Here is a 17,220-nt window from a genome sequence, read left to right on the forward strand (position 1 = left end):
CGACCGAGCAATCAAAACGTTTCACGTAAACGAATTACATGCAAAAAGATAATATTATTATCCAGGAATAAAGTAGAACGTTAGGAATGATACTACACTATATTATAGTACAATGTCATCAATGCTGCAGTCGGTAAATTATCGAATTTAACGTTCTGTAATAATATAATAATAATAATAATAATAGGTAATAATATGGTAATGATTTATTCGAATTTCAAACGCAAATTACGCAGTTAAAAACAACGACGGTTAATGCGCTGTAATTTGAAAACTATTGATTAGCTATGTACTTTTTACATTTTTCAACGATTAGCGTTCAACAATTTCAATTGTATATAATTACAACATCTCTGAAATATTCAAAAAAAATTTTAACACGAACTTGACCGATAGCCAGCTTAAAAAGTAGGAAAAACCCTAATTTCACAAAGTAATTTAATATTTATTTCTAACACTTGAGATATTTTTTTTGTTTTTACATAGAACTCAATTTCTCTTGAGATTTAATTTTTAAAATGGAATAAGGATGGAAAACCCTTAAAATATTGACACAACTGAGTTTTTAATATTGTTTGTTAAATAATTGCAATCATAAAGCTGAAAAATTAAAATTATATACCCGTGCATATAAGTTTTTGAATAGGAATGTACTTGTCATGCGTACTTAATAAGTACAAATATTTGTTCAAAACACTATAATAGTTTTATCATAATCATAAATATTTAAAAAACAATAATAACCCATGTTTAGGTTTTTATAATTATAGGATATGATTTTTTTCAGAAAATACGTATTATTGTCAATAATTATGATAGTAATATAATACGAGTAACATTAAATATTCCTCTAACCTAGTATTTTAATTTTAACATAAAAAAAATTCAATATAGAACTATACACTAATTTAACACCGTTCATATATCATATTCTATAGTATATAGCTTTATACATGCACCATTATTCTAAAGGTAAATTTTATAAAAATTTTCAACTTAGATTATTATATATAACAATGTATTGCATGATTATGTTATTATAGAACTTTATTTCGTGATAGAACCTTCAGTAAATATAATATTGGTATTTTTAAACATATTTTTGCTTGATGTTATTAGAAAAAAACATATTGTTATTCATTTTTACTGTTACTAAGAAGTCTTCTCTCACCGCAATAGCGAATTCAAATGCAATTATTCTTACATCATAAGATTCACATTCCGCATTAATTATAAGATGCATTTTAGATCTTCCTTTTTGCTCTAAATTCATTTCTATTCAAGTTTGTTTAGCAGTGTTGGGGAAATAAATTTCAAATTATACATTTACTTATGCAATTTCGCTAAAAGGATTGCGTGATGATGTTGACTGTTGACTGTCAGGATAAAAATTAGGTCAAATAGTATGAAAAATTCAACAGAAAATAGTTATATTACTACAATAATAATATATTGTCTAATGTCCGTTGAAATAAAAATATTTTTACTAATATATGAAATCATATATTATTTTAATGTAACCATCGATACACGATATACGAGTGTATAATATATATACACATTAAAATTAAATACTTATTATGGGATAAACTAAAAAAAAATAAATATTTATTCATATTTTTGTTGACAGGAGTATAAGTTTGCTGGTTTATATAAAACGTACTGTTTTTATTTGCTTATTAATAATAGATATGTAAATGAATTGTATAGTTTAAGAAGAAGACAATAGGTACCTATATTCGATAAGATACTTATATTTTTCGAATAATTACGTAAAATAGCAACAAGCTTGATTATTCAACTATTTTTTTTTTATGTTTAATTTGAGTAATTACACATGTAGAAGTTTAAATAAAAGGACTTACGATTTCTGATATTATAAGTATAAAAAAATCACGTTTTTCTGCAGTGTTAATTCCAATTAAACTATACATTTTATTACAAATTTTAATTGGTTAATTAGTATTTAATTAAATAATTAAATTGTTAGTTATTTCATCGAGGCTTACAAACTTGTAATTGAAAGTACTCTTTTGTAATTATTTATGTGCATAGACACTTTAATATTATGCTTTATTAAGTATGAATAAAATACAGGCTATATGGCAATATACATTTATAAATTATTACGGAAAAAGTTATTTATTGGTAGGTACCATACAACTTTGATTAGTTGCACGATAGCTAGAAAGGTCGATCGTAAAACACAATTTGTGGTGTACATGAAATGCAAAACTGACTATTTGTAACAGACATTATACCGTTGGTTCTAGGCATTATCATTATATAGATTCCCATATTAAGTTTTTAACATGCTTAGTTTCCTATGAGAAGACATTTTATGACCGCAGATCATACAATACTATAAAATATCCCGAACCAGACCATTTAAATACGAATTAAAATTTTGCCTTTACTACGTACCCCATATTATCTATGTTTATAATTATAATATCTTACTGGCTATGGTGTATAATGACACCATAGTCAGTAAGAATAGTATATTAACTTGCTATAGAAATTAGATTTTGACTCGGGTAAAGGAATATTAGTTATGACACATTATATGATTAATAATTGGCTGAAAGTAAATACAATATGTTAAAAACTTGATTAACACTTACAAAAAATAAAAATAAATATATAATATATTATATATATAAGAAAAATACCCACTCTAAAGAGATCGTGAGTCACAGATTCATGACTCAATGCTATTAGTTTTGCACAAATAAAAGAATATAATATACTTTGTATGGTATTTGTAAAAAATAAATAATGTTTAATTATTTTCCTAAGTTAAATAGAGAACGATCGCGATAATTAAAAACATAAAATAGTATTATCTATCATATAAAAATGAAAACATTATATTACATAACAATATAATATTATTACCGTGAGTAAAATTAACAATAATTGTATGATATAGTGTTAGTTGTTTGTTTATAAAATATATACAATAATATTATAAAACAATGATATAGTATTAAACATAAAATAATTACAAAAACTTTTTGTTGATTAGGGCTGTGTCAAATCATATTATCATGTTTAACGTTTTAATTAAAAGTTTCAATTGTATTTTATTAAACTTGAAAGCAAAATATTGACTAAATTATCAAATTAAAATAGGTGCATTAAGTTATTATTTAATGTAAGGAAAATACATATTCAAAATATTATTATGGTTTGATGTTATTTACAAAGTTTTCTAACAACATGCTCGATACAGTTTACCGCAGAAACCAATATTAAAAATAAAAATAAATGTGAAAAATACATAAAAAAATATTTTCTAACAAATGTATGTATTTTTAAAACTGTAACCAATTTAAAATCCATTATTATACTATATTTGTCAAGTATTAATTTGGGTTTTGTATGGAAATTTCTTTCAAAAATTACATTTTGTCCATTAAAAACTATTATGTCCAGTAAACATATTTATTTGGGGGAAAGAATAAACCTATTTCGTGGAGCTTTTGGCCAAATTAAATTACGACTAAGTGTTATTTTTTCGTAGAACAGAGCGGTAATAGCTTTGGGTCAGTAATATTTACGTGTTCCTAATAAATTCTTAACAATATCACTACCAGTATTTATCGATTGAAAATTCGACCGTAGTGAGAAATTCCTCCCAAGTGACTAGCCGAGTCTTATTATGATTTGATGTATGGCTCAAATAAATAATTTCTTTTGCGTTGTTTGTAACCTGTGCGAATGTCTGATATACGTATTGTGTTAATATATTCTAATATATTCTAGAGTAGTATTTCTATAGGAATTTGAGAAGTAAGGGGGTGATGGTCATTCGATTAAATCTGATGTCTATGCCCAATTAGGTAATGATATGACTTAGTAGACATATTGGAGAAGCAGTGAGTGGCATCGTACATAATAGGCACAATGCGGACTATAATGCTTCTATTATTATGTCGCAAACAATACAATACGTATATTTTTATTCGCCAAATTTACAGTGCTCGCAGTATGAATTTTTAAAGGCACATATCTTCAAAAAAATAATAAAGACTCTTTTTGTATAAACAAAATGTATAGTTACTTGGGCGATTTCAATTTTCAAGTCTAATTTTCAATATTAAGTGTATGACTCGAATAATAAATAATTAATTATCAATAAAAATAGTACAAGTATTAACTATGACAATCATTAATATATAATAAATATTTGAAAAAAAATCAATTAGAATACCTACTGTAAGTAGTCTTACTTTCTTAATCAATTTTTAGGCTTTAGAAATATTTTTTTCGACTGAGAAGCTTTAACTGCGAATATTAAAATTGTACACTTATAGTATCTATATTATAGGCAATCATAAAAATATTAACATATAAGAATTAAAAAAATCATGAAAATAATAATAATAAAATATATAAATATAAATAATACAATTTTAAGAGTTATAATATTAGAACTTAATATTGTTATGAATGAAAAAAAATCATACAATTTAAGATTAATAAAAATCAACATATATTGGTACAAGTAGAAAGCGTACCTACATGATGAGAACATAATCTTCATTAGTTAGTTTTATTTACTCAATCACATATGTTAAAATTGTCATTTTGAAAAATAAAAAATATACTTCAATAAAAATGTATGATTTCACGCCCTCTGTAAAATACTCACATACACACATACATAATGTTATAAAGTATTCGAAAGCTCGAGGGATATATTATGAATAATAACTTGACATTTTATTTAAAAAAAAAAAACAATAAAATGGACAAAAAATTGTTATTTCTAAGATTTTAATCAATAATATTACTTTCATAAAATCATAAACAATATAATAATGTAACTATTACTGGTAACCATTAACGTATTTTACAACAGTAGGACAAACTCAATTGTTAAAATATTTTAAATAATAAATTTCAAAAATACACCAAAGAAAAGAAAACCTTCATTAACTCAATTTCGCTGCATTATTAACTCAACAAAGAAAACACAGCAGCAATTTATACATTTTTTCTTCGTATAAACTTAGCCCAACATTTGTAAACTCTGTAATTTGTTTTAAGTTGTAATTTTAACTTGTACCTAATGTATCTACCTATTCAATTTATAAGTATGCAACCATATTTGATAAAGCCTTAATAAAATAATAATACAAAATTATAAATTGTTCATACTTTTTTAAATGTCAAAACTCTGAATTATAAATTGGAAATATGTAATGAAAAAATGTAAAAATGATCAACGTGAAATCAACATATACCATGTCTATTGAATAATAAAATAAATAATCTGTGAAATTTTAAAGTTTCTGGGATTGTTAAAAAGTTGTAAAATAATGCATAAGTTTGCCATCCCGAGGGGAATCGAGAAGTAACTATGGTAGGTACATGCATAGTTGTGGTTTTTCGCAGTTTTGCGTAATACTACTTGGGAATTCTAAATATAACCTCTGTAAAGTATCATATGTGTCCAATCTTCAATCTATACGGTGCGGTACTATGTGAAATTTAAAATTATTATACACCCACAAAGTTCAAAAAAAAAAAAAAAATATATATATATATATATATATCCAACCCCATACATTTTTTATTTACGGTAAAACCGATAAAAATATATTTAATTTACGAAGTCTATAAACATTTTTATTCCATTGGTTATTGTACTAACATTTATTTTTATTATTTACATATTTTGTTAATATTTTAAAATTTATTGAACATAATATTTGCCACCCTGATGCGGCGCAATATTGAAACCGTTTCCAATATATTCAAGATATGACCCATTACGTAAAAATAAATGAAATCAGTATTATGAAATCTATACACCTGCGGCGTACCATATCTATTGAAATAGACCTATTCGTGATATAAAAACAAATCAAAAAATATAATAGTATTCGAGTAACAGATATGAAGAACATAAAATATGGTTGTTTTGATTGGGATACGTTTGTAATATTTATGATTATTGTTATTATACGACTATTATAGTGTTTTATACGTTTATTTAAAATTATTTTTGGGCAACTTATGTATAGTGTACGTTGAAATGATTTTGATTAATTATGAGCTTTGTATATTGTGGTCAAATAATGTGATGTTTTCACTGAGGTAAATTAAGAGAAAAACCTAAATGTATTGTTATATTTAATAACCTAACTAGCTCAGCTTTATATATCGTACATTAAATTACATTAAATTAGAGATTATTTTATATTGTTGTTTATTCGAAATAATGTAAGTGCTATTTTAGTTAAATAGATATGTACACATCTTAACAACTAAAACAATTTACTTAATTGCTTTTAAGCAAACTATGGTGTTAAATTGTATTCATTTTTCATAATTTTCACGGAGCAAAAGTTTATATTTAATACTATAATAAAGTAATACCTTATTAAGTATATAATAGTTTATGATATTTGTTCATTACTGTATACATAATTTACACGTATTGATGAATCAATGAAGCGTATAAACCATTTCGTAGCAAAGTTTAATATTCTGATTAACACATTTTAAGTGATAGCGTGAAAAATTTCACTAAAAAAAAAATTCGATTCATTTAACGTACTGAATTGTTATATTTATTATAAAATGGTAAAAGCCGTGCCAATTGAAAAGTAAAAAACACTAAGTTGGGCGTCACAGATAACTTTGTATATTTCTACTGTCATTATAAATAGGTATTACGTCTACACGGTGTTCACCCTAAATTCTAGACAAAAGGTTTGAACTTATTTTTTTTACGTGCTAAACCGTTTTTTTCACGTTTCGTTTATTATTTGTTTTAAAGTTGGTTAACAAATTCCATCAACATTCGTGTAAAAACATACTGTCATGGCTTATGCGCGGATGCGGTATTGCGTGATAGTTCACCGTTCGTTCTCATCAAATGCTGTTTTAAAATATCGCATTCTAATTCAATTTTAGTTCTAAGATCAGTGGGTCTCAATTATAAATTAACCATTATTGGTAATGGGATTTAGTATCAATAGACCGATTTAAATAATCTATAACCTATACGAAAACACAACGTTCATTGCGGAGTGTTGCGAAAGTATAAATTACCAATTAAAAGTTATCCATAGTCTCACAATATAAGTACTATAGTCTATAATTATTATGAAATAAAATTTATTATTATTTTTACTAAATTTCAAAAAGTCTAAAAAGGGAATATGAGCATTGTTTGAATATTTTTTGCATATCTCTGCGATCTATCAAAGATAAGGCAAATTATTAAATAGTCGCATCACATTGTAAGTAAGCAACAATTAAATCAAACCAAATTAAACGTATTTACACTACACAAGTATGATATAATATAGGTATTTTTTTCGCCAAATTTACTTATATATAAGACTATAAATCATAAATAAAATATTATAGTCCAGCATTATAATGATAATAATATGTATGTTGTAGAACGTACGTAAAATAGAATAAATTATTTTTGTATTTTTACAAACGGATAAGCAAAAATATTAGGTACAATATTCATCACGAAATGCGACAGTGAGTAAAACTAGATTTTTAGTTTGATAAATTATTGTGTTATTGAAGTGATTATTATAACTATTTATTTATAATAATAATTATTATTATTGATATAAATAATATAATTATTTATATCTACTATTGTACATAATATTTTTAACGCTGAATAGCTAATATTATGTTGCACAAAAGACATTATACGCGTAGAAAATATCGATGTTCTAGAGCGAAAAAATAATATTATAAACAATAACGATACTTCCTTTTATAAACTTGGGGTAAAATATATATATTTTATTAAACTGTGTTAAATATATTATGAACTCACTAAAAATTGATTGATATTGACATTAAGTGCCTATCATTTCCAAGGTTTAACTTGAATTTTTATAAACAACAAACTTATCTTAATATAATATAATAATATGTAAAGATTAATAAACGAAGAAAAGACAATAATATTTCGTAGGTATTTTACATTATTCTAAAATTATTAATTTGTCTTTTACCAAAATTACTTGAACGTTTAACCAAAGTTGAAAAATTATTTCACAAATATGCATGTGGTCGAATAATGAAGTACAATAAATTCGAATGTACAATAAGATTTGATATTACGAATAATGATTAAGCAGTTATAAATTATAATGAAATAAAAGAGTAGTGAGGGGGTAACGCTCTGCTGTATAGTAAGTCGCTATAATGGGTTTATTAAATTTGAATAAAATGATAGGTATCATTGTATACAAAAAACGATTTTGAACGGAGATGATTTGTCAGTCTAGGATATAATTTCTAGTGATTGGTGAAAAAAGTGGTTATGTTTTAATGGCCTGAATATACCAAAATGAAAGTTCTTCAATAATAAAATATTGTAAGCCAATTTTATGTAAAATTTTGTATTACATTTTCAACTTTTAGCTACTTATAAAAATTTTTTACACATTTTAACTACAAAATAATTTGCAAATATTTTTGATTTTGACGAATTTTTGTCAATATTTGAACCTCAAACGTTAATAAAATAAAACTGTGCCCATATATTCTTAAATTTTTTGATCACTATAGGACAAACGTTGTACTAAATTTTCAAGTATTTTATGACTCAGCCAAAAAAATTTTATCGACATTTATAAAAAAAAAAACTTACAAAAACGAATACTTCAAATGTCTATAAAAAGTCTTAAAATAAGCAATATATTTTGAAAATTAAATCCTATAAATAAAATACCAATTTTAATATCTGAGGAAATTTTTAAGTAGATATGACTTGTAATTTTTAAAAAATACAAATATTTAAAATCGTTTGAGGATAAATTGTTATCGTTACGCAATTTTGTAAAAACTTGAAATTCAAACACAAATAAATTTTTTCCTATAATGAAGTTTCGAGTTCTCTATAGCTATTCGAAGGAAAACTTGTGAAAAACTTAGTATTGAATTTTTAACCTTAAGATATAAACACATCCAATTTTATGATTATCTACTACAAAATCACTTGAAATTTTTTGCGATTTTGACATATTTTGTAAAAATTTGAATTTGAACGCTTATGAAAAAAAAATGTGACTAACGATTTTTTATTTTATGTTTTTACTTCAATAAGATTAACAAGAAACCTTGTATTAAAGTTTTAAATTTTTTTGGGTACGCAAAATGTTTTATTGACACTTCAAAAAAAATACTTAGAAAAATTGAAAATTTCAGTTGTCTATAAATAACTCAAAAAAGCCAAAATATTTTGAAGATTTTGCGGTGTATAGATTACATTAATATAAACACTTTGTGATAATTTCAAGTATTTACAGTGATTAGTTAATAAGTATCAACCATGTTATAAAAAATCAATTTGGTCAAAAACTGTTTTTGTGTAAAAATTCCAGTCGCATGTAAAATACAATATTCTGTTAGAAAAGATAATAATTATAAATTTGTTAGAGTTGGAATAAAATATGATTTTCTGTAATATACCAAAAATAACAGAAATTATTTTACATGAGATCATATTTTTTATCCATCGCGTATTAACATAAATGTTATCAGGAAACGAAATAATCAAGGAATGTTCAATTATTATAAGCCTGTTGCAATTTACAACTTATCAGAACATCTATATATTTTGTTCTAATCATAACGCTGTTATTTTCTTTCATGAATTTTTATTATAGATTTACATAAAAAAAATAATTTAATCAAAAATTGTATATTCAAATTGCTTCAATGCGTATTTCATTTTATTTATCCTTAAGTCAGTTTATTATTTTTTAATTACAATTTATAACTAACAAATCGTTATTTTTTATTTGAATTTGAATGGTTTATACTATTGAATTGTTTTAAATTTAATTTATTTTGTAAAAATTTGAACTTAAAATGCTTTTTAAAAAAATTATTATGACGTGTTTTATTTTTTTGAGTTAATAAAAAACTAGTTATGAGTTAACTTTTATTAAATTTTTATGATAGTTAATCTATGTTGACTAACTTGAATCGTACCTATTTATTTTAAAATTTTTGTAAATTTGATGTATTTTGTGAAAATGTAAAATTAAAGTACTTTTAAAAAATATTATAACATGTTTTGTTTTTTTTAAATTAATAAAAAAAATTATGAGTTAACTTTAATTCGAATTTTATGATATTTGACCTACCTTAAATATTTTAACAAGACCTTTTAAAAATTAAAATATTTGAAAATCTCAAATGCTAATAATTCTAATTTAATAAAGGTTAAAATCAATTTAAATATTCTAATAATCGTATTGTTTACTGGAAATAGTAATTTAATTGATAGTGGAATGTTTAAATTTCTTACGTTTAACCTACACTTTTTTGAAATAGTAACCATCTAGTCTATTCTTAGATTCCCCCTCAAAAAAAAAAAAAAAAATCATCAAATCAAATGATATTTTTTATTAAGAGTAAGAGAAACTTTTAAAGAATTAAATACTTTATAATAAACTCCATGCTTTCCATGCAATCGTCCACGGCCCACCTCAAAATGAGTATATAGAATAATTTTTGTAAATTTGATGTATTTTGTGAAAATGTAAAATTAAAATACTTTAAAAAAATATTATAACGTGGTTTGTTTTTTTTTAAATTAATAAAAAAAATTATGTGTTAACTTTAATTCGAATTTTACGATATTTGCCCTACCTTAAATATTTTAACAACACCTTTTAAAAATTAAAATATTTGAAAATCTCAATAAATTCTAATTTATTAAAGGTTAAAATCAATTTAAATAGTCTAAAAATCGTATTGTGTACTGAAAATAGTAATTTAATTGATAGTGGAATGTTAAAAGTTCTTACGTTTAACTACGCGATTAATCTACACTTTTTTAAAATAGTAATGGTCTAATCTATTCTTAGATACCCCCTCAAAAAAAAAAAAAAATCATCAAATCAAATGATATTTTTTTATTAGGAGTAAGTAAAACTGTTAAAGAATTAAATACCTTGTAATAAACTCCATGCTTTCCATGCAATCGCCCACGATCCACCTTAGAATGTGTATATGGAATCAAAGAAGAATCAATTATTATTGTCGACATGATATATGAGATGTAACAACGGCCCGGTGCTTTGAATGGTCCAACGGGGTTAGAAGTATAGATCACTGCGTTCAAACTACGACTGATGGACTTAGTCTTGAGACTCGAGTAGTTTAAAACACATCCAATAATAATATATAATAATAACCAATAGAAAAATAGTATGATAATTGAATAGCACGCTGATTGGCTGTATGATGCGAAGACCTACATAATGCCATGCCCATTGTTGTTGTTTAATAATCATTATTATTGTTATTCATTTAACGACGTTATAATATTATTATATAACATATTTCCCAAATGTTAGATTTATGATATTATTATGAGAAAAAAATTATTTTTCTATTATCTACAAGTTTATTATTTATGATAATTTATAAACACTTAAATTATTATTATTTAGCGTAGATGTAAAAAAATACACATCACTTTAATATCAATAAATTCATCACTTCGTTCGGAATCTAAAACATGTTGGTTTTAAAATTAAATATTCATTATTATGTATTATACAAAGTATAATGAACACATACATGTTATCTGTTAAGTTATATACAAAGAATATAATATTTTAAATATATTATAAACAGAGGATTTTGGTTTTTATTAATAGATATAAGTAGCATAATGTAATAAAATTGACCATTTTTAAGTATCTATTGAAGTACTGTAGAGTCTTTCTTTTAAATTTGAGTTTTGAGACATTGCTTTAGATAGTAAAAATTAATTTAATTTTCTATAAAAAAACCAAAAATAATATAATTATTTAAAAGTTATTATTAAAAGAAACTGGTTATGAATATTTGAAATTTTTATGTAAATAAAATCAAAAATTTGAAATATTAATTTAAATATTAAAAATATTAATGGACATAAAGTGCATCTCTTTATCATCAATTAACAACCACGTAATAAAATTAAAATTGTATTAAGTTTACATTAAACGCTCGAATAAAAATTATCGGAATGAACTGTACCGTTTACAATTTTGAGACACTTTAATCCCCAAATATAAATTATAATACATATAACACCGTTTGGTTTATGACGTAGATGATTTGAAATTATTTTATAACATAAAACGAATGGGGTCGTGCACCAAAAAATCTCAAATGCATAAAATTCAAGTATAATATTTCAACCATTCGCACTTTAGTCACTGTACTACAGTTAAAATGCATTTCTAGAGAGTACTCGAAAATTTTACCCGAGCAGTACTAACTGTATACGTATATAATAAAATATGCTAATTTTTAGTTAGTAACCCAACCGAGGTCTCATTAATTTCTTCTCTACAAAAATACTATGCAAAGCATATTTTTTTACGTCATTTACATATAATTTCATAACATAGCATAATCCTGAAGTCTGAAAGTTGGAACACAAATAGGTTAGGTGAAGGTTAGGGGAGTGGATAGGGGTAGGTACGTGTGAAATTCGTAGAAATATAATATAATTATAATATTAGAACGCTCGTAAAGCCGAAATTAGATGGTAGTCCGTGATAACCCTATATGTTATTAGTTTATTAAACACAATAATTTATTCTCAAATCACGTTGCCGTAGATATTATTAACGTACGATTCTAAAATCATAAAATGTTTTCCATGATACTTTAATCCTTATCGTTATGAAAATATAATCACTGGGGCAAACTCACCCTTCGAAATAAATATTATAACCAATGCAGTTCTTTTTCTCGTGTTTTACACGATATTATTATGCGTTGTAGATGGTTGTCGTGTGATCTTCCGTCGTTGCTGCCCAAAAGATTAGTTTTATTAGAAGGTAATTGCTTGAAAAATTTCCCGTCAAGCTTCAAGTATAATAATGAGTCTACACCAGATAAATTATAATTTGAAAAAATCGGTAAAGAAAAAAAATAGTATCGTATACAATCTACGCGTTGCACTCTCGTCGATAGGTCAATTTAGTGTCAATTTGTATAATATTATATATTTAATATATATAAATAACTGACTATATTTTTGATGAAAAACGTAAAAACGCCAACGGATACCTGCTTGTTCTCATTACCTTAGATAAGGTAGTTGCATACACATACATCTTACACCAAACAAATAATATCTACTGATATAGTATAAGCTATATAAACGTATGTAATGTATATATATATATACATAAAAGATAGAATTATAATGTTAACATGTTATTATTACATTACGGTAGCGTTGTTCCGTGTTTTATTTCAGAACTAACATCGTATTCATCTTAAACTTATTGAGGAGATCAATAAATAAAATATCCAAATAATTTGTTTAAAGATTCCGCGTCGACCTTTGAGAACATATACTCCAGTACAGAGTAAATAACTTTTAGGAGCTTTTAGGAAATTGGCTTTTGCTTTCATCCACGTATTTACGTATTTTACTCTCCTCGTTCATTGTGAACACCGTTCGGACACGAACGGTTAACGGTTACCCGTACTAATAAAAACGTATGGACACAAAAGAAGAGTGTCTAATGTATGTTTATCGTTTCAGTGAAATTCCGTAAACTACTGTATAGGTACTCGTAGTTTATCGTAAATTCTATAAATTATTTTTCGAAATACCGACTACCTTTGTTTTAATCACCGACACAGTGACTGACCATTAATCGCATGCTACTTTTAATCGAATCGATCTATCCGTACACTGTCATTATAATGTTTATTTCTTACATAATATAATTCTTACGCGTTATCCCTACATTAAACGTAATTACTCCGTCGTCAATATTATCAATCCCATTATCAAACGCATTATTCATGTTTATGTTAACCTAACTTTTTCCTGATTATATTTTCACTAACAATACGATAATATTATGCCCACCTCACGTTGTTCTTTTGCCAAACACGATCCCCTTGTTGACCATAAAAATGTTGCTATACTTATTATTATTACTTGACGTCGAAAAACGCATTTTTACCCAATTACGTCATATAAAACTTCGGCAAAAATTAAATGTCAAAAAGTTAAAACGTTTCCGGTTGAATATACACCCACAAACACTGTAGGACCTATACAGTAAACAATGTAGGTATCTATAAAAAATATGTACTGTAAATCATATGTACGTGTATATTTTTATGTCAGTATGCCAAATGCATCGTATCCTTAACCATTTTCGTTTTCTAAGCTACATATACCTATATAACATAATGTTACGCACGACGACTTGTCTATAAAATACAATCGCGACAACAACTTTATTTTATTATGGTATGATAGTATACCGTTATTAATGATAATAATCCAGTTTCTCAGACTCTAAACTTGAAATATTATTATTATTATCATGATATATTATAATGATTACGTGTCGAGGTTTTTATAAAAAAAAAAAAATTAATATTTAAGAAGAAAATGTATCTATTGATCGCTGCATTAGTATTTAAAAACAAAGCGAAACGTATACCTACGACTTTTGGAAATTGTATGTTCGAAAACGGATTATAACGATATTATCACTAAACAGTGTATATGATGGTTGAGTTTCAAAATAGTTAAAATTAGGCAAGTAATAGTATTTACTTATTGTATACTACAGCAGTAAAAACCGTTATTTTCAATATGTCATAATCTAGAAAAAGTATTTATTTATTTTTTAATATGCTCTGAACTTAAGTTGATACTTTAGTAGCTACGAGTATGTCTACATATATACGAATTAATGACTTTTATTATTGGATTTATTTAATTTGTGAATTCACTAAAGATACACGCAATATCGTAATTAAGAACTAATTCTTGAAATAATGGGATTTTAAGTTATATCATATTGTATATTTATATGTGTATTATAATTTCTTGTAAACAATAAGTATTATATTTTCAAAAAGTATACGCAATACAATCCAATATCAATAACGATTACGCATATTTTATGCACAAAATAAATTGATAAAGGAAAATATTATACAATATACATTTACATACACAAATTAATTTTACAAAAATGCATTTATATTTATTATTCTCTAATTTTAATACTTTTAAAATCCACATAAATCTCTATAGACTCTAAAAACCGTAGTTTATTGCTTATATACATGATTAAATTTAATGGTTTATGACATTATTATTATTTAATTGTCATTTGATTTTAAATGTGTTTTTGTGGTTTTATAGCGTTGACTACTATTAAATTAAAATTATTAAAATGAATCATGTAATCATGCTTGTTTGTAGTATTATGGAATTAAAAATAATAATATTTTAGAGATTAATAATAATCGAAGACAACCTTGTAAGATAATACTGAAGTCTAATAAAATACAAGTCACTTAAGTGTTAAATACGAATTTTCGTAGTGCTATATAGAATCACCAACGAATATTTTTGTACTCACTTATAATTATTATAATAAGGATAAACCATTGACCTATCGGTGGAATTGTGGACGTAAAATACGAGGTCGGTCTAAGTATAAATTTAAAGATTGAATTATATTTATTAAAATTTTATATAATATCGTGTACATAATATATATAATTTGTACTTACGAATTTTATTTTTGTTATTTAAAGTTATAATAGTTTATTATTCTAGAAGCCAATAATAATTATTGTCACTTGGGTTGGGGAAATATGTCCTCAATTCTTATTTTTGGCATAGTATTATTCTTGTGTCTTATTGAACGCTGTAAAAATGCAATAATAATGTAATAATCGTTTAAATATATGGAAATATGACTAATTTCTTATTAAAATATAATATAAATAACGTTACAATACATATTATTTTATCATCACACATATTATTGATTAAAGCAACGTGACCGATCTTTGTATACATATAAAAAAATATATTTCACATACTGACAACTATAACCACTATATCTCAAACACGTAAATTAAATTTCGAAGACATAGTCAATACGATATCATTAAATACAACTGTTGTAATCGCAGATAATTTTTAATTACTGAAAACATTGTATTGCCGTGTTTGTTCAATATTATTATATCTATACCAGAAAAAATTCGATTCAAAATGTAAAATATTTATTAAAGTGCTATGACATAACTTTTGTATTAAAGATTCAAACTCGAACTAGACACATTCACTCACTATTTTATCAATTTACGTACACGGTGAATAATATACATATACGTATAGTAACCGTGTTATTAATATATTAGTATTACGCTCTCGCTTTTTTCCTCTAATCCATATAGGTATCGATATTACCAGAACCATAATTCGTGTATTAAAATTGTATATACGTTATAGGTACAGTTTATTCTGAAAATAATTCTTACTATAATATATTACCGTTATTATTTCAATTGACTTACGAGTTTCGAGCTTGTTTTTGATTTATTTTGTTCGAACCGCCGTACAATAAATTTCGACAATGTCGAAAATAATCGTATCATTATTTTTTTGAAATCTCTGGTGCGGTTAGGACGGGAGTAAGTTATGATTTTGTGTTTGTCATCGAGGTACGTTGCACTTTCGATTTCAGCCATCATCATTTATTTTATTCGACTGTTGATCACTGCGTACCTATCTATGTCCTGCATTGAATATATTATGTATATCGAATATGGGCCTGTAGTTAAAATATGGTTTGCATATACGATCTATATATTTACGGTTTGATATAATATTGTACGATAATATAATTAAATTAAAATTTACGATTATAATTTTGGTTTTTTGTGTACAGGTGCGACCAGCGTGCGCGTTGGGATGTGACGCGGGGTGGACGAGAACATCGTGCGCGTGATTAGCTGTAGCTGGGTGTGCTATGCTAGCCGCCCGCCACGTTCTGCTCCTGTTGGTGGCCGGTTCGTTTCTAGCCTTATCGGTCCTCGCGCTACCACAAGACAAAGGTAAGTAAAATAAAATAATAATACATTATATTGACATCCTGATATAATCAAAATGGTCCGTTTAGATTACTCTACACATCCGAATCAATTTTTACCGATAAAGTAAATAATAATTTATACTCACATTTTTTTTCTTCACCGAAGTCTTATAACATTACATTTTTAAATAGAAAGTTTGTGATTTCTCATTATATATATATTGTTTGAGCTTAAGTTTTAAAAATGTGTAACTGCAGGCAGTATTGATTGTTCTTTATTGACAGATATAATTTAAAAAATAGATTGGTGCAATTAAATTAAATTAAAAAGGGATTA

The 17,220-nt window shown here is 25.1% G+C and overlaps 1 protein-coding gene across 5 annotated transcripts in view; it reads left to right on the forward strand.

Annotated features, from left to right (window-relative positions):
* LOC114132062 (uncharacterized) overlaps positions 1-17,220 on the forward strand; it is a 76,587-nt gene that overhangs the window by 7,540 nt on the left and 51,827 nt on the right. For all 5 annotated transcript variants that reach the window (XM_027997442.2, XM_027997440.2, XM_027997441.2 and 2 more), the window contains one exon: positions 16,740-16,905. In XM_027997442.2, coding sequence (XP_027853243.1) covers positions 16,821-16,905 — 85 coding nt within the window. In that variant the 5' untranslated portion in view covers positions 16,740-16,820. The remainder of the gene's footprint in view (positions 1-16,739; positions 16,906-17,220) is intronic.

The sequence above is a fragment of the Aphis gossypii genome, chromosome 3 (genome assembly GCF_020184175.1).
Source record: "Aphis gossypii isolate Hap1 chromosome 3, ASM2018417v2, whole genome shotgun sequence".
NCBI classification, from domain to species: domain Eukaryota; kingdom Metazoa; phylum Arthropoda; class Insecta; order Hemiptera; family Aphididae; genus Aphis; species Aphis gossypii.